Raw genomic sequence first — 26356 nt, forward strand, 5'->3', positions numbered from 1 at the left:
ATTAGTGGCTTAGAACGCAGGTGATAACGATATTTAAAGTTCTAAACCATCTTTATTTGTGCTTTATTGTTCCACTATAGTAATGATAATATTTATAATAATATGTTGAATCTGATAGTTGTCTTTCACGTTGTCCCACAACAACATTAAACTAGTGTAGATTAGTGTACAATGTTTTATATTTATTTTACAGTTATACTAATTAGATTTTTTAAGTAACGCAATAATTACTTTGACTGGTAATTAGTTACTTTTATAATGATGTAACTCAGTTACTAACTCAGTTACTATTTGTGAGAAGTAACTAGTAACTATAACTAATTACTTTTTTAAAGGTATGTGCCCAACACTGCTCCCTTGTCATCCAAGATGTTCATGTCTTTCTTTCTTCAGTCATAAAGAAATAGTTTTATGAGGACGAAATTTCAGGAATGTTCTCCATATAGTGGACTTCAATAATGCCCACGAGTTTGAACTTCCAAAATCCAGTTTAAATGCAGCTTCAAAGGGCTCAATTTATATACTTTTTAACCTCAAATGCTCATCTTATCTAGCTCTGCGTAAACTCTGTGTATTCCAGTTCATGACAGATAGGGTATGTCCAAAAAATCAAATTTTCCTCTCCAACTTCTGTCGCCCCACATCGCTGTTTTACCTTTTTTTGTAAAGGGTGTTTGCCCCTCCTCAATTCTGCAGTAATGTAGGACAATTTTAAAGTTGGAGGAAAAATTAGATGGGAGTTTTTCAACATACCTTAACTGTATTGACCGGAAATGCACAGAGTTTACACAGGCCTAGACAAAACAGGCATTTGAGGTTAAAAAGTTTATAAATTGTACATTCTTTTAGAAAATAACAGATCGTTTCGCTAGATAAGACCATTCTTCCTTGGCTGGGATCATGTAGAGCCCTTTAAAGCTGCATTTAAACTGCATTTTGGAAATTCAAACTCATGGGCACCATTGAAGTCCACTATATGGAGAAAAATCCTGAAATGTTTGCCTCAAAAACAATTTCTTTACGACTGAAGAAAAAAAGACATGAACATCTTGGATGACAAGCGGGTGAGTAAATTATCTGTACATTTTTGTTCTGGAAGTGAGCTTGTCGTTTAATTTTACCCTGAAGAAAGAAAGACATTAACATCTTAGATGATATGGGGTTGAGTAAATTATCAGGAAATTTTAATTCAGGAGTGAACAAATCCTTTAAAGTGCCATTGGTATCTCTGTACCACTCAAATGTCACATGGTTATAAAAAAAGCAGAGCTCCACAAATAGGAGTTGAGTTCGTGTCTCAGGGCTGACACTGACCTTTTGGGAAATATGACACATTTCCTCTTGAGGCTCCTTTGTGTTAGCACAGACGAGTTTTGAAGTCAAACTCCAATGTGAGAATCAATAAAACAACCTCTGGGACATAGTTTTCTTTTTGTTCAAACACCACTATTGAAAACCCATAATGGAAATTCACCGAGCCGTTTGTGAAGGTACATGCTAATTAGCTCAGAGATAGAACAGACAAAACAAACCTAAGTTAGAATAAAACTTTTATGTCATAACAAAAAATCCTAAATCTGATATTTATGATTGAGAGCTCCTCAAATCAACTGAAAGACGGTGCTGTATCTAGCTTGACCGACAGATAAGATCTGTGCACATTCAGTTCAGCTCTTCGATCGTTTGTCTGTGATTCCTACTGTTCTGAATCCGCACCGGAGGCTCTTAGCAGGCAGAGGTTTGCGTGTTATCTAATTCCATGCTGCTACGGCTCGCTTTGCTTTACATCTCTGTTGCAACAGAAATTATGCACAGTTAAATCATCCCTGATCGAATCAGTGGAAATGTCCCGGAGCTGCCTTTGACTAGCAAAGAAAGCAGACTTTATTGTCAGGGTGTAAGGACTTATCACTTAAATGATGGGTGATGTAACGGCAATGGAAGTTACAGAAGTGCAAGAAGTTTTTTTGTGCATAAAACAGTCCGAACTTTTAATAAAAGTTGACTGAAACAAATTACAGCCCTTTTGTTGTGTTACAAAGTCACTCGAGTTACTCAAACCCTGCACTCGCACAACAAACACATCTACAGGGTCATCTGGTGCTCAAACACACACCCAGTGATGGTATTGATCCTGTTTAGTGGTTCACATCTCAGAGCATCAGAGTCGACCACTAAGACAAATACAGTGAAAATAAAGGGAATCATTCAGCGCAGCGGAGATGTCCTAGGTTTAATCGCATTCGGGTCAAACCACAACTGCACCATTATAGCTCACATTTGGCATTCTTTCTCTCACACACAAACACACACACATATACGTCTCATATTCGCAGTCTGAGTAGCGCACACTAGTTCTGTATCCTAGTACAAGGAAGACAGATGTAAAAAAACCTACATGGGGCATTAAAGAGCACTCTGAGTTCGTATAAAAGCAGTCTTTTCGTTGTGATATTCCAGCTCTTCGCTGTCCGACTCAGAGTTCATCCCTCCTGCTGCATCTTCGTCCCCCCACACAGTGGGGATCCCCCGGTATGACACTTTCCCTCGGCCAAGTCCGAACCCGAAGCCCACTCGTATTCCCCCTCCGCCCGTGTCCATCGCCGGCAGTTTGGTCCTCCGGCAGAACGGGGCATTGGCTGCTCCGGAGTGCAGCTGAAGCAGCACAAAAACGGCTGCGAAAGTGGCCAGGATGAAGGCACAGCTAAGCACCGCCACCAACGCCGGCAATCTCGAGGACAGGCCGGGATCGTGCAAGGATTTTTCCGAGTTCGCATCAACCTCGTGCTGGAGCACGGGAACGCTTGGAGATTTTCGCTGCACCTGGTTCTGGTGCAAGCAAGAAGTGACCACTAAGTGACTGGGAGGGGGACAGGAAAGACATTCGTTCTCCCCGGACCCGAAGCACATCAGGCAGGCCGGGTGGCAGGGCAGGCACGCCTGTACGGTAGAGTGCTCCACCCAGTTGTCCAACGACAAGTTGAGCACCTGCAGCCCAGAGCTGAAGCCGGGAGGGCAGGACTTCACGCAGCCTTGTAAGAAAAGCAAGAAACCTGTGCTGCATTCTGGAAAACAGAGATCGGAAGAATGCTTAATCACAGATGTTACGAATGTGAAAATGTCATGTGAAACATTTAACTTTCATAATCTGACAGTTTTGAGAGAAACAGATGGAGCTATGATTTTATTGATTAATATTAGTTTTTTCTGCTCATGCAACATTGGTTTTTGTCAGCAGAAGAGAAATGTTGTTTCAAAGGTTGCTGTGATGAAAGTAAATATGGAGATGTATATTTCTGGCAATTCTTTAGATATACATTTGTTAAGGGGATCACCGGGTATTAAAGGAACAAAAATGTAAAGGTAATGTTTTTGAAGAAAACATTTCAGGATTTCTCTCCATATAATGGACTTCTATGGTGCCTGCGAGTTTAAACTTCCAAAATGCAGTTTAAATGCAGCTTCAAAGTGCTTTAAATGATCCCAGCCGAGGAAGAAGCGAATCTAGCGAAATGATCGGTTGTTTTCTAAAAACATATACAATTTATATACTTTTTAATCACTAAACAGTACACAAAGAGCTACACAAGATGAGCATTTGAGGTTAAAAAGTATATAAATTGTAATTTTTTTAGAAAATACCCTAACTGTTTTGCTAGATAAGACCCTTCTTTCCTCGGCTGGGATCGTTTAGAGACATTTGAAGCTACATTTTGGAAGTTCAAACTCTGGGGCACCATAGAAGTCCATTATATGGAGAGAAATCCTGAAATGTTTTCTTCAAAAAGCATAATTTCCTTACGACTGCAGAAAGAAAGACATTAACATCTTGGATTACATTACATTATCTGTAAATTTTTGTTCTGAAAGTGAACTATTCCTTTAAGACTTGTATGGCTTAGTATAACATAAATGATGTCTCTTACTAAAATATGTAGTAGAAAACCTATGAAAACGTATTATTTAAAAATCCATATTGTTTTATACTATCTTGGACTATTGCTGAGCTACTGGCACTACCTGTTGCCATTTTTACCGCAACATAACTCGGAAAATAAAATACTGAGACGACGACCACAGCTACTGAAAGAGCTTACAGGTGGCGATCGATATAAGCATAGGCTTAAACCAAATGCCACACCATCGATTTTTTCCCACAAGGAGTCTAAACGCCACTGATAATGAGTGAAATCCACGCTAAGAAACTTCTTCAGTGCCTTTTAATTTGTCCATATGCATCTTCCCATTCTTTTCTCCTCTTCTTATTGTTAGGAAAGCAGTGAAGACAGATCGATCCTCTTGTTGCCCTTCAGCTGAAAATTACAAATAAAAACCGTGCAATGTGCATCATATCAGTATTTTATTTTACAAATTGCTTATTCGAATCTGTGTTGTGTTGTAAATAGCAACACTTAGCGCCAGTAGCTCACAGAGTGCAACCATTTTACATCATCAAAATAACGGCACCCCCCATAATCCAAAATGTGTATAAAACAATGTAGATTTTTTAAGGCGGGACAACATATGTGAATAGGGTAAAAAAAAAATACTAAAAGTTATCACCTTACTAAGCCAGTTGATAGATTACATTGATAATTGCAAACATTTTTGTATTACAAGTTGTCTAAAATGTAAGGTTTAAATATGCAACTGAGGCATTATTTAATGAAATAGGTGCTAATTTGCAAACATTTCTAGTACAAAAATCTAAACACTGGATATAGCCAGTTTTACAATTGTTGAACTTTTTTGACATAATAGAGTCAAATGTTTTTACAGAATGAATTTCATTTTTGTCACTCATAATTCAGAAAAAACTTATATATGAGCAAATCCCTCTGTAAAAACCTTCAAGGTATAGATGGAATAAAAAAATAAAGTTTGGTGCGTCTACGTGCTACTGAAGTGGAGATTAATGGCTCAGTGTAGGAGAAAAAACTCATTTTAAGAAATACAAAAATACACAAATAGATAAAGTGCTAAAAAAGAAACACTCAACAGTGTTATTAAAATGTTTTCTTTTCACTAGTCTGAAAAAATACTTTATGAAAAACCAAAAAGCCTGAAATGCTTTGGGCTGCAGTGTCTCCCCTTAAATAACGTAAATTCTATATAGGTTTTCTACTACATATTTTAGTAAAACGCATAATTTACGATATATTAAGTCATACAAGCCTTAATACCCGAGGTTTCCTTTAACATTAGTGAAAAAATAGGTAACAAATGAAAAAAAAAAAATATATATTAATAATGTATATAATGATTAATGTATATATGCACACACATATGTGACCCTGGACCACAAAACCAGTCTTAAGTAGCACGGGTATATTTGTAGCAATAGCCAAAAATACACTGTATGGATCAAAACTATGCAAAGTTCCATGAATATTTTTGTTTTTTTGCATTCTCAGATTCCAGATTTTCAAACCGTTGTATCTCAGCCAAATATTGTCCTATCCTAACAAACCATACATCAATGAAAAGCTATTTATTCACCTTCCAGATTATGTATAAATCTCAATTTCAAAAAATAGACCCTTATGACTGGTTTTGTGGTCCAGGGACACTATAAAATGTATGAAAAATGTAATGTGAAAGTATTGTTTACTGTTAATTCATGTTAAATATTGTGTTGACCCTATTGTGAAGTGTAAGCACATTTGTTTTCTAAAGAATAACATGCAAATAGCGGCATTAGCATAACCTGTCTGCTTAACTGCTGTCATGGTGGAAATTAAAAGGTAGTTAAACTGTCAACATCTTTATAGCTAGGTACCCTGTCAAAAACAAAGGCGCAGACATTTGAAGGTATTTATTCTGCCCCCTTTGGTATTGTGATTTGTTGCCACCAAAGTAGCGCAAGAACACATTAAGTATGTGCTAGAGTCTGCACACTTTTAATACATGAGCTAAGCATTCCGCTTTGCATTTGCATAATTGCCAGGAGAATGTTTCTGGAATACAACCAGGTTCATTTATTATAGGTAATAAGGTCATTTCATGTTGCGCTCTCATTTTTGGTCTAAATGGGACAAATTATTCACCTAGTATAATTCAGTACTACCTAGAGTAACACCTGAATGATAAATAAGTGAAAGAACTTTTTAACAAAGTTTGTCCTTGAGCACAATATGGGGCCATGATGGCGAAATCCATCACATCAAGTCTCTACATCGACTTTGAATAATAAACTTTAGCATTTGATTAACAAATTAAGGTTTGTTTACTGCCCTCTGAAGGTTGGGAAGGTATGACCTCACATCAAGAAAGTTTTCCACTTCTTTAATAATGCACAGTTTGTCTAATTCAAACCTCTCTGGTCTCACTCTCAAGTGCTTTGCAATATTTATACTCATAAACATATATTAATATTCATAAGCACAATGATAGTCATACTGAGACATATGAAAATTTCTATATGACAGAAAGGGTTTTCCAGGGGAATTAGTGAGTGAGTAAATATTTCCTTCTGGTTATGAATGTCACCAACTATAAAAGCTTGTCTGTTAAGGCTTGTGTGTGTTTATTTGTTTGCACTTTGGTCCAAAGTGTGTGTGTCTTACCAATGCAAATCTGCTGGGTGTCAAAGGTTTTGCAGCTGTTGTTTGAAGGCCGGGTGTAATCGGAAATGGACGGATCTGTGGCACTGGAGCCAGTGCCGTATAAGATGAGGGTGAACTGAGAAAGGACGCCTGTGGAAATGACATTGAAGTTTAAAGACGGTTTTGAACATGCATGGCATTCACACAGCACAAAAAATAGTTTTCTTAATTAGAAACAGATTTTGTTTTGCAGTAACAGTATCTAAACATCCTTCAAACAAGATAAACATACTTGAGAAGCAATTTATGTAAGATATTTAGACTTGTTTTTAGAGAATATATCTTGAATTAAATTTACTTTTTCTAATCCCACTGGCAAATGGTTTATTTTCTTGTTTCAAGCATAAATTTAGAGAGATTTATTCTCAAAACAAGAAAAAACAAATTGCCAGTGGGGTAAGAAAAATCAATGTGATTCAGGATTTATTCTCTGAAATGTCTTTTATCTTCTTTCCAACCACTTTCCTTTTTTTTCAAATAAATTTATCTTGTTTTCAAGGATGCTTAGATGTTTGTATTGAAAGACTAGACGAAACACTGATTAAGAAAAAGCTTTTTGCGGTACCATAATCATTAAGTCCAGCCACATTCTCAATCTCCAGCGTCCATTCTCCCCGAGGGTCCTCGTCCCAGGAGTGAGTGGTCATGAATGCCCAGTCGTTGAACCCTTCGGCTGAGTTGTCCTGAGGCCTGAAGACAAACACAAGAGAGAGTTGTCCATACATGTGTGTATCTATCTGAGAAGCTTAAAGAAGACTGAATATGTCAATAAAATAAATGGAGTATTCACAAGACAAACCATTATGTTTCAAGGTAACGGGGTAAAGTGTGTTTCTATGTGGCTAGACAAGTGTGCAGATGTATTTTTGTAGAGCTGATGAGTTGATTTAGAGTCTGTACATGCTGTGCCTCAATTATACACTTATGTTTAAAAGCTTAGGGTCAAAAAGAAAGAAAGAAATACTTTTACTGAGCAATTATGCATTAAATTGATCAAAGTCACAGTAAAGACCTTTATGATGTTTACAAGATTTCTAGTCATCAAAGAATCCTGAAATCACTGAAGTTTTCAGTGTTGATAATAATAATAAATGTACCTTAAGCAGCAAATCAGCATATTAGTATGATTTCTAAAGCATCATGTGACACTGAGTCTGAAGTAATGGCTGCTCAAAATTCAGCTTTGCATCACAGGAATACATATAGCTGCAATTAAGGGGCCAAGCACAACAGAGGTAAAATGAAGAGCTAATGAGCTGTCTTTAATTACTCAGTAAAGACCAGGGTTCTCCAACCTTGCTTTTGGAGAGCTACCTTTCCTGCAGACTTAAGTTTCAACCCTGCTTAAACACACCTGTCTGTAATTAAGAAGGGAAATTAGGTACGTAGTTCTGAATCTAACAGGACCAATCTTACATGAGACCAATCTGATTTTTGGTCAAACTGGTCAGAAGTTATAAGGAAAAATGTCAAATTTTTACATTTTTTGACCAGTAGGTGATGCTGTTCCGAAACCTGTTATAACACATACCAAGTTTGGTCAGAAGATGTAACCTTATGTAAATGTTTTGCATAAACTGTATCAAATTCGTTAATGCACATTACAAAAACGGTTTAGTATATCAAAAAGTTTTAATAACTTTTTACTAGAATGCTCTTAAGATGAGTCTGATGAAAATTAGACAAAGCGCTTTCAACTTGATACGAGCCAAGGAATCAGAGGGAAAAAAAAGTTTGCTTCTAGACCTTACGGTTCAAAAGGTATTAGTGGAAACATGAGTGCAAATTTGGCCTGTTGGTGGCGCTAGAGAGTTTGAGTTAGAGACTCCAAATTTGCTGTGGTTATTATTGAGACTGTTCTTTATCTGTGTGGCAAGTTTCATAACTTTCCAGCAAGCGGTTCTACCAGATTCATAATATTTATAACAATATGCTAAAGAATTTATAAAACAAAGCATTTTACTACAAAATACGACATGGTCCACGCTCAAAATGGCTGACATGGGAAAACTGGGTATTGTTTGATTTGGTAAGCCGCTGCGAATCTAACAAGATCACTCTTATGATTTTTGGTCAAACTGTTTAGAAATTCTAAACAAATATCTCATTTTTATATATATTTTTGTGGTTCTGTGTTGGAACTACTCATGTGCCCTCAGGTCATGCTTGTTATAACACTCTCATGTAATCAGAAGTTTGGTCAGAATCCACTAAAGTGTTGCAAAGACATAGCCTCATGTCTACTTTTGCACAAACTTTGTGAAATCCGTTAATAGTATCAAAAAGCTCTTGGTAACTTTTTGCCAGAATGGTCTGATCCAATTTTGGTAAAAATTTGACAAACCGCCTAGGATAAGTAAAAATCTTTTTTCAGAAAATTCAAAATTGTGAAAAATCTTGACCCATAGAAATTCAAATTTTGGTATGCATTTGAATCAGCATGAGCTAAGGAATCAGAGGAAAAAAGAAGTTTGCTTCTAGACCTTATGGTTCAAAAAGTATTAGCAGTAACATGAGAGAGTTTGAGTTAGAGACTACAAATTTGCTTTGATTAATATATCTGTCCTCTATCTGTGTCCCACAGGGTACCCCCGGGATCCTCCAAATGAAATTCAAGGCTTTTAAAGACCTTTCTAATACCATTTCAAACGAAATTCAATGCCAACTTCGTACCCATTCCGACAGAAGTATGAGGGGAAAATGTCAAATCTGTATAAATTTTGAACCCTAGAAAATAATTATGTACAAATGGGCTACTTGAATTAAATAAAACATTTTATTTAAATTATCAGTTATATTTAATACATACGCAAAAGGCGTAACACACATTTGATTTGTAATAAACAAATAAATTTGAACTTTGTGTTGAACACTATAGCCTTCGCAGCTCTGCTGCCTTGGCTGCAATTTTTTCAATACACAAATATAAACAAATATCAAGGAAGGAATTTTATTTCACTATTTGGTGTATCTGCAGAATTTTTAAATATCAATTTAAGGCAATTTATGACTTTTTTAAGAGCTGCACAAGTAAAATGAACAGTATGAGTAGGATTGGACAGTGTACGGTAGAATATTCAGCCATAAAATGGCATGATTTATAATTCAGATACAGGTTCACACAAAAACAAAATATCTTATACAATGGCATTTCAGCCTTTATACCATTAAAAGGGATAAATTGAGTATATAATTAATTATATTTAAAACATAAATATTACTGTCTTAATTGTTTAGATATTTAGAAGGCACATTAACTTCTTTCATATTTACAACTCTTTGTGTTTGCTGCATAAAAACAGGTCGATAATTGCAATCATTTGACCATAAACAGCTGAAAAAATGTGGAAATAAAAATTCATTCTCTGTCACAAGGGGGGCGCTTTAGGAGCGCTGATACATTACGGTTTCCCTAGTAACGGCTGTACACAAAGCAGCATTAACACTGTTATATCAGGCATGAAATGAAAATGCCAACGACACGTTTCTGAGGACAGTCGGTTCCCTTCAGATGCATTCATATAAAGACATCCGTGCCACGTTTTGACTTTGAAACGTGCAGTGAGCATATTTATTCAATGACATCATTGCCTTTTGAAGTTCCAGCCCTATCGCAATTCTCGTCTTTCCGTCCCCAAATGTAGGACCTCCTAAATCATAATTGAGAAATTTCTTATGCTATTTAACATATTTAAAAATGTTTATGGCCTTAAATTTGATACAACTAAATTTCGTAGTTTTTAAGGACCTGCAGGAGCCCTCTACTTTACGATAGCCCGTCGGGCAGTCCGGTGACACCTTTTGGTAGCCCGACTGGAAAAAACAATAGCCCCGGGACGTCGGGCTAGCGATTTTGCGAGCCCTGGGCTGCGTAGTCTTTGTGGCCGAAGTTGTAAATACTCATCGTACTTCACTTTATGGTAAAGCTGTAAGTGGTGGAAGAGATTTGACGTGCTTTCACATTTTGATACAACTGATTTATAACATTTTTGCTGCTCATCGGAAGTTTTAAATCCGAACCATCTCCAGATAAGTGAACCATTGTTTTTCTTTTTACTGACCAGTACGTTTTCTGTGTTGACCGGCGCTGCATGTTCCTGCATGTTCCTCCATGTCGCGTGCTACCTTGGAGTGGTCTGTTTCGCGCAGAGCGCACGCGCATGTGTGGCCTCAAATCATATCGATATGAAAGATATTGGATAATCCCGCATCGCGTTGGGGAATCATATCGATAAATCCCCAGTGCGCATGCTTTCGCGCTTTCTGCTATGACGTGGAGCGCGAGATGCACTCAACGTTACGCTGCATGAATTTTTAATTAGCCTACATTAGTAACAGTTAATTTGGTTACGGTATGAACTTAATCCTAGTAAAGGCAAAAAAATAAATAAATAAAATAAGACCTTTGTAACGAAATCCAAGACTTTGTATAGCAAATTCAAGACTATTAAGGCCTTAATTTGAGATGATCAAATTTAAGACTTTTTCAATGCTTTTAAGACCCCGCTGGTACCCTGGTCCCAAGTTTAATAATTTTCCCTCAAGCAGTTCTAAAAGTTCTAAAATACAGCATTTTACTACAAAATTCGAAACAGTCAATGCTCAAAATGGCTGACATAGGAAAACTGGGAATAGTTTGACATTGAATTTACATGATCAATCTTATAATTTTTGGTCAAACTGTTCAGAAATTATAAACAAAATGTAAATGTTTTATATTTTTTAGTGGTGCTGTACTGAAACTACTCATGTGCCCTCAAGTTATGCTTAGTATAACACACAAGTTTGGTCAGAATCCACTAAAGTGTTGTGAAGATATAGCCTTATGTTAATTTTGGTGAACACGCTTTAGAAGAACAGTTTGGTCTATCGTAAATCTTTTTACCAGCATTGTCTAAAGATGATCTGAGCCAGTTTCACTGAAAATTGGACAACCGTCTAGGATGAGTTTGAAAAAGGTGCAAAAAAACTTGACTCATATAAATTTTGGTATGCATTTGACTCAGCATGAGTCGAGGAATAAGAAATTTGCTTCTAAACCTCAAAGTTCAAAAGTTATTAGCAGAAATTTGATAGCTAATTTGGCCTATTGGTGGCACTAGAGAGTTTGAGATAGAGACTCCAAGTTTGCAGTGATTAATATTGAGACTGTTCTCTATCTGTGTGCCAAATTTGATAACTTTCCTGCAAGCGGTTCTATAAGATTCATAACAATACGCAAAAGCGTTAAAATAAAGCATTTTACTACAAAACTTTGAAATGGTGTATGCTCAAAATGACTAACGAGTTTGAGTTAGAGACTCAAAAGTTACTATTGTTAATTTTAAGACTGTGCTCTATCTATCTGAGTTTCATAACTTGTCTGCAAATGGGTATATCAAATTAATTTTCATTTGAGTCGATATGCCGCTTCAAATCTAACAAGCTTAATTTCATGATTTTTGGTCAAACTGCGAAAAGTCGGAAATCTTTTGATAACTTTTTGCCAGGATTGTCTGAAGATGATCTGAGCCAATTTTGGTGATAATCGAACAAATCGGCTAGAACGAGTTGAATAAAAGGAGATTTGACAAACAATTGAAAATTGTGAAAATCTTGGCCCGTATAAATATCAATTTTGGTATGCATTCGAGTCATCAGAACAAAAAATAATTCAAAAGTTAATAGAAGAAAAAAAGTGCAAATTTGGCCTATTGGTGGCGCTACAGAGTTTGAGATGCTATGGTTAATATTGAGACTGTCCTCTATCTGTGTGCCAAATTTCATAACTTTTCTGCAAGTGGTTCTATGAGCTGCTATAGACTTCCAAAGCTGAGGTGGACGAAAAGGACGTAGAAGTACTTTTGAACTGGAGTGTATGGAAATGTATATTGGCTAATGACGTGACTGAGTGTGTTTACCGTGGAGCCAGCAGCGTAGAGCGAGTTCCCAGTGGGCTGATAAGGTGAACAGCCAGGTTTCCTCTGTGGTTATAGGAGAGGGTGAGTCTGGCCTGCACATGCTCCAAAGAGCTCACAAAATCCTGCTGCCCAGAGCACACCTCTACACTTCTGCTGAAAATCAGGTGGTTTTTTATGTCCCTACGACAAAGAATCTGAAATTACACTCCACTCTGACAAGCGACAATATGATGAATCGTAATTTTGCTGTCAGCTTCATGTGTCTAGTTTGCCTCTCCTTAAATGTTGACCTCAGGCTCTCAAGGTAGCAGGCATTAGCTGGCATTACCTATCTGGTGTATTGATGTACTGTCTGTGCTGCATGAGGTGTTTGACCGTCCTTACCTGGGCTCGGTCAGCATATTAATGACACATTTGTGCTGCGGCCCCACGCTGGTCCAGTTCTGGGCCAAAGCGACCATGGCATTAGCATCCAGCAGACCATAGCCGTAAGAATGGCTCACTGCCACATAGAGAGAGACAGATGAAAAAAGTAACAAGGTCAGACATGTCTACTGAATGAATGAATATAGCTCCCTAATTGGTTACGTGAACCGTCATTTACCTAATCGCCCCACGCCATTGGTTCTCCAGTCGTTGGTTATTAGGTGGGCGGGACGCGAGGTTCTCACAACGAGATGCTGCATGTCTCTCCAAGTCAGGTTCATGCTAGTTGTCGTACGGAAAAATGAAAAGTGATACGAGTATTACATTTCAGCAGGGCCACAGATTTATTTTCATATTCAGAAGATAATTTGCACATAATTATCCTCTTGGATGTGACAGGATGTCTTTTTGAAAGACACATAATTAAAGCTTTTCTTTTACCCGAGTCACAGAAAATTGCAAATGGAAATATTCTGTCTTGGGGGCCATGCATCATTTTGTAATTACACAGCCGACGAGGCCCTTTTTTTTTTTTCAAAATGAAGACCCAAAATTGTATTCCCTGAAAACACACCAATATCAGATTCAATTTATAACTGTATTTCCTTGGTTCATGACTCAAGCTTATTAGTTTCGTTGGCTGTTGCTCTACATGGTGGAAACAAGCGGCTTTGGGACTCATAGACCCCTGGCCAAGGCTGAAAAGCCCTGTTATTTCTTAACAGGGTATTTCAGGGCAAAGCACGTTTGGAATTGGACATAAAGCACTGCTGAAAATACCTGCATGACAAGCCATTTCCACCTAAATGAAATGGATTTAGCGTAAAGATACGCCATAGAACAGTGTGAAAAACACCCTGCTCTGGCATCCGTATATTTTTCAGGGTGATTTATGAAGAAGGAGATCCAATTCATAAGCTTTCAATATTTTTGACCTCACAATAAATGACTTAGTGGGTATATTCATAAAACCACATGCACGATTGATGAACCTAAAAGCACCACACAAATGTAGCGAATTTACATTCAGTGATTAATAGATATAAGACTACTGAAATTCTCATGTTGTACATGGCAAGGCCTGCGCAGATATCGAACAGATACCCTTTTATATGTATGAGGTGCCAGTGCCGGAAAACACGCCAGAGCCTTTAAACAGGCTGGACTCAAACCAGGAATCTATTAATGGACAGGGGGTGGAATAATGTCCTCACCACTTAAAGATTTCATAACAACAACAGTATGGCTACACTTATGCAAAACAACACTAGATCACTCATATTATAATCAATAAATTACAATAGGAGAACTGAGACCGGTATTCAGTACACGAACACCCCAATCCTGTTTTCTGCCTCTGCATAGTTATTTCAGACACTTACTTCCCTTGTTTATATATATGTATATATATAGGGCCTATGATTTCCGTGATGTGTCATAAAATGGAATTTACTGTATATTGGCGAATGTCATGGAATTAATCATGAATTAATCAAAACTAGGTCAGTACACTTAAACCAGAATGATTTTTTAATATTAAGCCGCAAAAATACTATTTAAATATGAATCCTGCATTTTCTGTGTGTCTCGTGGTATTTAGTCTCCACCGACTCAATATATGAGTACATCATGAACACATAAACATAATCTCTAGAATTGCTCTAAAGGTCTTTGCACACCTTGCACAATTTTTGCATGTTAAAAAATAAATACGACCTCACGTTGTGTCAGTCCCGTTTACACAAAGCCTCCAAAACGTTTGTCCATCATAAAAAAATTCGTGACAGGTTTAATTTTCTGTGTTTTCACATCCATAGCAAGCATTCTGATAGGAAAGGATGGCGAATATGAACAATTTCAGACTCAGTGTACAATGACCTTAAGATTCACTTAATGAGCATTTTACATTTTCTTTTAAGAAAAACTATCATCATATCATATACAAACACTAACTTATAGGTCTTCACAGCAACCCGTCAAAATAAAAGTTATGTTTAACTTGAAGAAACAGTGTCAGAAATATATTATCGTATTGACCCGAATATAAGACAATTTTTTTTCTTTAAAATACATTTGAAAAAATTTGGTCGTCTTTTTTTAAGGTCTAGACTTTGACATGCCAATAATACACCCACAACAATAGGTGGCGCCAAATAAGCCTAAAACCAGTGTGCCAAGAAATACATAATGTAATGTGTGTTGTAATGTTAGAACATCCTGAGTGAAAACAAAAGACAAAGAAAAACTTACAGCGGCATGAGTCCTGACTGTCATGTTTGCCTGATGGGACCAAACTTCCTCTATAAGTGATTTTAAAACTTATGACAGCACCAAGATTTGAAAAAAATGAAATTTCAATGTCAATAATTTTTTTGTAGGCTACTATGAGATGGATAGACTTTTTGTAAAATAATTTAGATGGGTTACCTGTTGTTTTTATGTTATTTTTAAATGTGATTGTTGGTACATTTTACCAGTATTTGCCATACTTTCAAAACAAAAATGAAAATAGAAAAATAAGACAAGATTTGTTTTTCAAAAAGCCTACAAGGGGGGGGGGTCGTCTTATATTATATGTATATATGTAATCACAGTACTACTACTACTAATAAAATTATGAATAAAACATTATTCTTTAAGAAATATTTACCAGAAAAATTATTTACCAGAATGTACTTACTAGAAAAATATTTTCTGAAAAAAATAAAAAAATAAAAAAATTAGAAATTAGAAATATTAGAAAACCAGTTAATTAGAGATTCTGTTGGTTATTAAAATATAATAAAAAATACAAAATTTAGTAAAAAATAAAACTGATTTTGAGAAAAAATTAAGTGAAATTCACAGTGCCTTAAAAATATAACTTTTGTTAAACTTTTAATAAATTATGTACTATTCATATTTCAATTAATTAGACATGCTTTTTGATTAATATTTTTTTATTTAACTATTGAAACAGAGTTTAGAAAAATGAAAACAGGAAAACATGTAACATAAAAAATCTATATAATAAAAATAATATAATATATGAATAAAATTTGGGGTTAGTACATTTTGTTAAAAGAAATGAGTATTTGTATTCAGCAAGGAAACATTAAATTTGATCAGACTGATTAAAAGTGACAGCAAGGACTATTATAATGTTACAAAAGAATTATATTTTAAACGAACTGTTCTTTTGACCTTCATAGACATCAAAGTTACTGTTTTACTGTTATATATACATTTATAACTATATCTATCTATCTAGATACTTATTAATGGGTGTTAAATAAATGTAACTAATTCAACTTAGTTAGCATAATTGCTAATGCAACCTTTTTATACCACAGACTGAACAAAATTAAGCATTGCTTGGCAATTGGTCAACAAAGTATTGATAGTTGTGTAAATATTGTCATACTAACAGTTGTCTGAATTTTTGGTTGATTGTAATCCATTACATACCTTTCTATCAAAGCTATATGACATTTTCAAGATGCATTGTTCTGACACAGTTTGACATTTTCTTATTATCATATTATTACCACTTTTGAATTTTTGTGAATAAACTGTGATAGTGTGAGAAATGTTGAATGTCTCTGAATAAATTTTGGTTTGACTGTAGATGTAATTTTATAATACAAATACATTGTGATGTGATTTAAAATCACGAGGTAGTTCTGAGAGAGTTTTACAGATCCCCTGTCCAAGCACCGGATTCCTGCACAAGCACGCATTTTAGTGGAAAATAAGTATAACTGTCTTTCCTACACCCAGACCTTCAAAAGTCACCTACAGCGCGACATCACAAAGACTTCCAACCGCAGAAAAAAGAAGTAGTGACAGAAACAGAATAGAGATGGAGTTCCTAATAAAAAATGCCCCCAAAAACATTCCCCTCTCTTTCATTGTTGGGGCAAGCACGATCAAAGCCGGCACCAGCGGGGCTTACGACCCTGAACAGCAGGGGCCGAACTCACACATGCACAAACACTGCGTGTGCAAACCAGGACCTCAGTTATTCCGCCACACAGAAAAAAGACAAAGCAACCCGATGCTTTTGTGAGACGTGATTTCCATGTCTTATTACTGCCTCACAGCATACAGGATAAAATACTCCGCAGGAGCTTTTAATCGAGGATGATGACTTGATGTTGTACAGGGGCCTTGGGGTCAATCGGCCCCCGAACAAGGAGTGTTGATTGGCACTCATCGCCCGACTCTCTCCGTCTCTCCTTCGTTTTTTGGATGAGCAATGTCAAGGCGATGTCAGAGTGTGTCGGAGGGTTGAAGATGATGCACGAGGGGTAATGAAGTCTAACCGATGAGAGGGAATGATGGACAGGAGTGTGTAGAGCGTGTGTGCGTGTGTCTGTCCATAGAGACAGGTGTCATTGTTGTCATCACTCACTTGGCCTCCAGAGCGAGAGCGATGATGCCGGCGGCCAGGGGAGCCGAGGCGGACGTGCCCGTGTGCGAGTCTGTACACTTCTTCCTCAAGTCCGTCGTCACCTGCACAGATGAAAACACATATATAGAAAGGTCAGGTGTGTTGGTGGTCAGCTATCGGAAGGACATTGTAGCTCTATATGAGGGCGTCTGTCAGCCAGAGGCGCCTGTCAAATTGCCTGGGAGTCTGAGAGAAAAACCTCATTCGCTGCAGCTTCTGTGATGAATTGTTTGACAGCTTGGGAGACTTAATAAGCTGGCACCCCACACATGAGGGTTTGGGGTTTTAATCACGGCATGGGAGACACGGCGACATGCCTGCGTGATTGACAACGGTCAGGATGAGAGGACGTCCAGCCCGAGGCTACAGAACCATCAGAGCGTACACAGGTGAGAGGCTGCCAGACACCCACACACATTTTTTCTCGTTTGTTTTATTTGTGTCTGTCCCATCAGTCTGATTTAAACACATACAGACACATACACACTCAAAATCCCACCTCACCGCTGTCGGCAAGATTGCGTCCATTTTTAAATTGAATCTGTTATTGCCTTTGTCATCCTAATGGAACGGGGGGTCTCAGAAGAGGGAGAGGGGGAGCTATCGCAGTCACACATACTGGGACAGACTTGACATCAAGCAAACAAACACTCTAAAGCCGTCTGAAACATCTCGGATGAGCTTCAATGAGCTGGCTCAGATAGATTTGCCTGGAGAGTCTGAAACCACTTTCACAGGAATGAGCATATCAGAGATTCACAGTTTGCGTAACTAGCCACAGCACTAGAAATCATATTTTCCTCTCAATGTGACTGTGAATTTGAGTGAACCAAGTTCAACCCGTCAAAAAGTCTCACAAGTTATCAGATTGAATATCCAGCTAGTTAGACTGGAACTAGGAACATTTCGAGTTAGCTTCATTGGATTAGATCATTGAAACAATGACTGGATCATTCCAATTCCAATGAACAAATCACTCATAAATCATGACTCAGTGAATCAGATCTATGAATCAGTGACCAAACTGGATCATTCCAATTTCATCGAACAAATCATTCATGAATCACGAGTCAATCATTCAGATCTTTAAATCAAAGTCTCAATAGAATCATTCTAATTCCAATTAAATCATTCAGGAATCATGAATCAATGAATCAGATATTTGAATCAGTGACCTAAACAGATCATTCTAATTTTAGTGAACAAATTGTTAATACATCATAGATCAATAAACAATATCTTTGAATCAATGACTGAACTCTGTTATTTCAAGTCCAGTGCACATATCATCCATGAATCACGAGCCAATGAATCAGATACTTGAATCAATGACCCAACTGGATCATTCCAATTTTAGTGAATAAAATGTTCATGAATCATAGATCAATAAATATGATCTTTGAATCAATTAATCAGACATTTGTATCAATGTCTCAATATGATCATTTCAATTCCAATGAACAAATCATTCATGAATCAATAAATCAGATATTTGAATCAATGACCCAATCGCATCATTCCAATTTTGGTGAAAAAATTGTTCATGAAGCATAGATCAATGAACAGGATCTTTGACTCAATGTTTGAACTTTGTTATTTTAATTCTAATGAACAAACCATTCATGAATCAGATCTTTGAATCAGTGACCCAACCAGATCATTCCAATTTTAGTGAACAAACTGCTCCTGAATCATAGATCAATGAGTGAGATCTTTGAATCAATGACTGAACTTTGTCATTTCATTTCCATCGAACAAATCATTCATGAATCACGAGTCAATGAATCAGATATTTGAATCAATGTCTCAACAGAATAATTCCAATTCCAATAAACAAATAATTCAGGAAGCATGAGTTAATGAATCAGATATCTGAAACAATGTCTCAATAGAATCATTCCAATGAACAGATCACCCATGATTCATGAATCAATGAATCACATATTTGAATCAATGTCTCAATAGGATAATTCTAATTCCAATGAACAAATCATTCATGAATCATGAGTCAAAGAATCAGATTTTTGAATCAATGTCCCAACTGAATCATTCTAATTTTTAAATCATAGATCAATGAATGAGATCTTTGAATCAATGACTAAACTGTGTCATTTCAATTCCAGCGAACAAAACATTCATGAATCAGGAGTCAATGACTCAGATTTTTGAATCAATGTCTCAATAGAATCATTCTCATTTCAATGAACACATCATTCATGAATCATGAGTCAATGAATCAGATCCTTGAATCAATGTCTCAATAGCATCATTCTATTTCCAATAAACAAATCATTCATGAATCAGTGAATCAGATATTTGAATCAATGACCCAACTGGATCATTCCAATTTTAATGAACAAATTGTTCAAGAATCATAGATCAATGAATGAGATCTTTGAATCAGTGACTGAGCTGTGTTATTCCAATTCCAGTGATCACAGCATTCATAAATCATGAGTAAATGAATCAGATCTTTGAATCAATGTCTCAATAGAATCATTCCAATTCCAATAAACAAAAAATCATTTATGAATCATGAATCATAGATAAATAGAGATCTTTAAAAATAACTGACTGAACTGTGTTATTTCAATTCCAGCAAACAAATCATCCATGAATCACAAGTCAATGAATCAGATCTTTGAATCAGTGTGTCAATAATATTATTACAATTCCAATTAACAAATCACTCATGAATCATGTTTCAATGAATCTGATCTCTAAATCAATGTCCCAACCAGGTTATTCCAATTTCAGTGAATAAATTGTTCTCGAATCATAGATTGATGAATGAGATTTTTAAATCAATGACTGAACTGTGTCGTTCCAATTTTAGTGAACAAACTGTTCATGAATCATGAAAACATCAAAAAGATCTAAGGCAGATGGCAATATCTAAAACATATCATATTTTGAGTTAGTTCCATTGGATTAGATCATTGAAACAATGACTACGTTTACATGGACACCAGTAATCTAATTAATGACCTTATTCTGAATAAGACAATAATATGATTAAGCTGTTTACATGAGTTGCTTTTAGAATATTCCTTTCATGTTCCCGTTTTACATGTTATAGTACATAGATCGGTTAATGACACGCATCATTAACAGGCGACGCTATCAGTTCATCTTCGTTATAGACTTTTGGATGTTTCGGTTTTAATTTGACAAAAGCTTGAAGTGGCTCTGGACATATGCAACACATTTTTGTGCATGCTGTGCTGCTCCATACAGCGAGCGTTTCAGAGCCAGACAGTTTTTAGGAAAAAAATCACACGCAAGCACAGTCACCGAAAGCCAGTTTAGTTTGACTTTTTTTTGTTTGTTTTCATTTTGAAAACCCTGTTATCTTTGCCGTTTACGTCACATTACGCCTTGGAGGCTTTCTTTTATTTATTTATTTTTTATTAATTAATTTGATTGCGCGCCCTGTAATAAATGGTTTAGTCGGCATATAACACAGCATGTGATGGAGTCCATGCCTCGTCTTATTAGTTTTTGTTAATAAATGCTATATAAGCTAGTTTTATTTGATTGTTGTTATGCTGTTTAATTAAAAATAACAAATCCATCTTTTAAGAATTTGTTTTAATCTTAAAATTGATAGGTGTAGCCTATATGTAAGCAAAAGATCATGAATTCGTAAAAGTAAAAGTGAAAAGCATCCTAAGACGTTCCAATAGCGGAAATCCCGTTCACAAAATTAAAATCACAAATAATAGCCTACTAATGAAAAAGAACGGGTTGAATGTTAAATACGTTTCCATAAAACTATAAATTATGATAACAGACAAACTATTTATCAGCAATGAGCATTGATTAATCCCATGTTGTAGCAAAAAAAATTAATAAATAAAAATGAAACCAAAGCATATGCACGTGCGACCAACTGAGAGCGTTATGCCGCGTTCCAGGAAACCCGTGTTTTTCCAAACTTCTACCCGTGAAAGTGCTACAAAGTCCTGAGTCGTGGTTTGAAGACGTGATTTACGAGCTCAAAAACCTGTCTGGAACGCAGCATTAGTGTGTATCCTCTGGTGAAAAGTCCTACGCAAGGGGAATAGTGTGATTAAGGTGTGTACATGTCTTCCATAATGCGACTAAAATAGGAATACTCCACCTGTCTTAATTCGATTTGTGTTTACTCCGATTATGACTTTAGTCGGATTAAATTAATCAAAAATATCAGTTTACATGGTTGCTTCTTAATCAGAGTATTGTCTTAATCGCGTTAAAATCGGAGTATTGTTGTCCATGTAAACGTACTCATTGACTGGCTCATTCCAATTCCAATGAACAAATCATCCATGAATCATGAATCAGATCTTTGAATCAATGACCCAACCAGATCATTCCAATTTTAGTGAACAAATTGTTAATGAATCAATGACTGAATTCTATTGAGTAAAACATTCATGAATCATGAAAAAATCAAGGAGATCTAAGGCAGATGTCAACATTTTCAGTGAATAATGACTTACACTGACTTCAGAAGACTTAAATTTTACATGAGCTGTATGGACCACTTTTATGGGGCTTCAAAGCCCCAGTCCTCATTCACTTTAATTAAACAGAAAAGAGTGACTAGGAAATTCTTCAAAACGACATGAGTGTGCGTAAATGACAGATTTTTCTAAAATGACTTCTTCTGAATTCTGTTAGAAACGCAGCCACAGTGCAAACTAATAGCCCAGATGCTCATCACGATGATCCAAAGTAATGACTTTTCGAACTTGTGAAGGGCATCTTCTTTTTATAGGAGTCTTTTGGCCTAATTAGCTCGCCCTGATTAAAAAGCCTGCTTAGGCACACTCAAATACAGCTTATGCGGATGAAATGAAGGTATGTAACAGAAAACGAGGGGAAAACTTGCAAATAGGACCCAAATAATCTGCAATGCAGCATGTTTGGTATTCAGAAATTGCTGTCTCTATGTCTTTTTCTCTCTTTCACTTGGTCTAATTTCTATGCTCCTTCTCTCTTTGCTTTTTTCAAACACCTTTTTCTCATTTCCACTCTCGGAGGAAACGCCGGGGCAGAGAAGCAGATGCGTACGGCATTCGGCGGCAGCACCTGTGATTGGGAAGTTTTCAGACGCTGCTCTAAAGTGATTTTTTTTTGCCTCCTTAGGGCATGACGTTCAGAGAGCTCTTTTTCATATAGCCCACAGGAAATCACAGCGGCAGATGTGGAAATCATTTCTCCGCCTGACACTTCATCTTCACAGCACGTTGAACAGGGAGGCACTCCATCACTCACTTTCCTTGTGTACAGTCGTGACGTGGCCATTTAAACCATGCAGAAAATTTGGCACACACGGGCTGTTTGCTCTGACGTTTACAGTTCTGCTTACAACTGAGAATGGCGGTGTTTGTGTGAGGGCATGATGTCTCTGTGCTGTTAACGTGTAAATGCTGCAATGCTGAAATGTGAATTCGATCTATTTCTGGAGCCTATAATGAGACATGGTTGTAGAAAAGCATGTGCATGTGTTTCTGATAATAAACAACTCTGAAGGCTTTTGTAAGCATTTGCATACATGTCTGCACAGCAAAACATCTTTTTCTAGTATTCTTAGTATTTTGTCTTGTTTTACAGTAAAAATATCCAAACATCTTTACAACCAGATAAATAGGAATTAACTGTTTTAAGAAAATATATAATGTCTACCTTTAGTTATATACAGTGGCATGCAAAAGTTTGGGAACCCCTTGCGGAATCTGTGAAAAATGTGAATAATTTTAACAAAATAAGAGGGATCATACAAAATGCATGTTATTTTTTATTTAGTACTATCCTGAGTTAGATATTTATACATAAAAGATGTTTACATATATTCCACAAGACAAAAAAATAGCTAAAATTATTAAAAGTTAGGGAACCCTTGGTTTTTAATACTGTGTGTGGGTACCTAGATGATCTACAACAGTTTTTTTGTTTTGTGATGGTTGTTCATGAGTCCCGTGTTTGTTCTGAACAGTCCTGCAGATTCTTTAGTTTTCCAGCATCTTTTGCATATTTGAACCCTTTCCAGCAGTGACTGTATGATTTTGAGATCCATCTTTTCACACTGAGGTCAGTTGAGGGACTCAACACAACTATTAAAAAAAGGTTCAAACATTCCCTGATGCTCCAGAAGGAAACACAATGCATTAATTTGAAGATTTAAGGTGAATTGTACTTAATTTGTCTTCCAGGAGACATGCAAGTATCTTCTGTTGCTTCCGAAGCGCAGTACTAAATGGAAAAAAAAGAAAAGAAGATATTTCACCAAAGTAAGAAAAATTTGGATATCTTAATCCTGTTCAAAAGTTTTCACCCCCCAGCTTTTAATGCATTGTGTTTCCTTCTGGAGCATCAGTAAATGTTTGAACCTTTTTTCAATAGTTGTGTTTGAGTCCCTCAGTTGTCCTCAGTATGAAAAGATGGATCTCAAAATCATACAGGGACTCATATACAACCATCACAAAACAAAAAAAACAGTCGTAGATCATTCAGGTAACCACACACAGTACATCTTTTATGTAAAATAATCTTCCCCAGGACAGTACTAAATAAAAAACCACATGCATTTTGTATGATCTCTCTTATTTTGTAAAGATTCAGAAACTTCGCATACGCAAACTACTAATCAAAATCTATGGATATTTAGCAAAAAATAAATTCAATAAAAAAAATTATGTGAAGATGCAGTGTATTCCTTAATGAAAATACTTACAGAAATGCCTCTGTGTTAGATTATTATATGACTCGAACATATGTGACTATGCTAAACATGTATGGAGGTCTGTCTGCACATATGAACGTACAATCTGTTTCTCGTTGAGGTTTCCGCTGCTATAGGTGGTGGCGAGGGTAGAGGAACAGGCCTCGCTGTACCACGGCACATTGCCATACTGTGTGGTGCTGCTGATGGAAAGCGTGTAGATACTGTTGGTGTATCCATCACAGTTGCAGCTGTCCCGCTCTCGCCCTCCGTTACCAGATGCCCACACGAAGATAGAGCCCAGTCCACCTCGACCCTAAAACAGATGCATACAACATGATCAATTACTCCTTTCAAAGTACTACCATTTAGAAGGTTTGGGGTGTGTACATTTTTAGTTTTTTTTTAATGAGTCTGGTTTTGCTGAAATATTGCAAAATATTATTTTAATGTTTTATCAATATAATCTATTTATTTTCTGTGTAATTTATTCATGTGATGCAAAGCTGATTTTTTATGAGAAAAATAAAAAAACACAGTATTTCTGAAAAAGAAAAAGAAAGAAATAAAATATTATTTTTTTTAATTAAATTAATTAGAGATGCGTTTGATTATTAAAATTGAATGAAACCATTCAAATGGAATCCAAAAACAGAAACCTAAAGGTTTCTTCACAGCAACCCGTCAAAATAAAAGTTTGGTTTAGCTTGAAGAAATGGTGACAGAAAAAAATATTAATACTAAATTTAATGATAGTTCTACTACTACTAAAATAATAATTAAAACATTATTTTTTAAGGAATATTTATCAGAAAATCTTCACCAGAATTTATTTACCAGAAAAATGTGAAAACACAGTATTTTTTAAATCAATTAATTAAAGAATTAAAATTTAATGAAACCATTAAAATGAAATCCAGAAAATTTATTTACCAAAAAAAAAAAAAATTAAAAACACAGTATTTCTGAATAAATAAATTAAAACAATTAATTAGAGATGCTTTTGTTTTTTCAAATTGAATGAAATTAATAAAAAACTGAATTTGGTAAAAAATAAAACTGAATTAAAGAAAGTATAAAAAAAAAGTATTTCATAGGGCCTTAAAATGTAATTTTTGTTAAACTTTTAACAAATTGCTGTTAAATTGAGTATGTTTCATGATTTAAATTAGTTAGACATGCTTTTTTGTTTAATATCTTCTAATTTAACCATGGGTGAAAAAACGGAATCCAGAAAATTAAAGCGATTTGGAAAAAAATAAAAAACACTTAATAGAGCCCTATTAATATTTTTTTGCAAACCATGGCACATTTTCATCAGAAGAAAAAACAAGTCTTAACTGTTAGTTTTGATTAAATTAATGAGTCATTTAATTTCTTTCAAAAAACTTTTGATCCCAAACTTTTGAACGATAGTTTCAACAAACACTCATCCTACATTTTGTTCACATAAATGGAAAGCGCTAATTAAAAACTGCCAGTTATAATCTGATTAGCTGGCCTTTTGAGACTTCCCCCCTGGAAAAATCTGATGTTTACAAGTTGCTGGTGTGATACAAACAATATCAGGTACAGATCTGGCCATTAAAAATGCGTCTATTTTCACGCGGCAGCCTGCAATTCGGCACGCGAGGCCACGCGTCCTGCCGCAGCGGCTTTTTTAGATTTTTTTACAACGTGGTTGCACTTCATACAATATCCACCAGGTGGCGCAAGGAACAACATTCGGTAGCCAAACCCTGCACAAAGAGGGATATTTGGACAGTATTTACGTCTGTAATTCATTCTGTATGTAACGGCAAAGTATTTATAATTTCGTTTCTTTTTTATTAAGGTAATTTAGAAAAAAAAAAGTTTGGAGCATTTTTGTTCGTTAAACGTAAGCTTTTTGTTTCTTAAAGACCAAGCGGCAGACAGTGAGTTGACCTACTCTGTGTTTCAATTTGCCTTCTCAAATCACGAATTGGCTAAAATAAAATCCATTGATGTAAAATAAAATATATAAATAATAATAGATATAAATATGCGCTATTAGGTGCATACCAATCGTTTACACGAGAGTGCAAAACACATTTTTAGGACATGAAGGCTCAAGCTCGATCAGTTACATTTTTTTCAGTGGAAAATATTTAACCGTTATTTTTTGTCAGACATGATAAATAAATATGTAGAAAGACTTAAATTACTACTCAACGAAAAAAACAAATAGAAAACAAAAACTGTTTTTATTATGTAGCTAGTCCGTAGAGATGCATTTCTCTCTAAAGGCGCGCGTCCAACGAGG

At 35.9% G+C, this 26356-nt stretch overlaps 1 protein-coding gene across 1 annotated transcript in view; it reads right to left on the reverse strand.

Annotated features, from left to right (window-relative positions):
- Window positions 1-1936: 1936 nt before the first annotated feature.
- furinb (furin (paired basic amino acid cleaving enzyme) b) overlaps window positions 1937-26356 on the reverse strand; it is a 167764-nt gene continuing 143344 nt past the window's right edge. Inside the window, exons 11-16 of the mRNA XM_073831446.1 lie at window positions 13110-13213; window positions 12890-13007; window positions 12506-12685; window positions 7171-7295; window positions 6567-6695; window positions 1937-3065 (exon numbers count right to left, since the gene is read on the reverse strand). Coding sequence (XP_073687547.1) covers window positions 2407-3065; window positions 6567-6695; window positions 7171-7295; window positions 12506-12685; window positions 12890-13007; window positions 13110-13213 — 1315 coding nt within the window. The 3' untranslated portion in view covers window positions 1937-2406. The remainder of the gene's footprint in view (window positions 3066-6566; window positions 6696-7170; window positions 7296-12505; window positions 12686-12889; window positions 13008-13109; window positions 13214-26356) is intronic.

Source organism: Garra rufa, chromosome 25 (assembly GCF_049309525.1).
Source record: "Garra rufa chromosome 25, GarRuf1.0, whole genome shotgun sequence".
Lineage (NCBI taxonomy): Eukaryota > Metazoa > Chordata > Actinopteri > Cypriniformes > Cyprinidae > Garra > Garra rufa.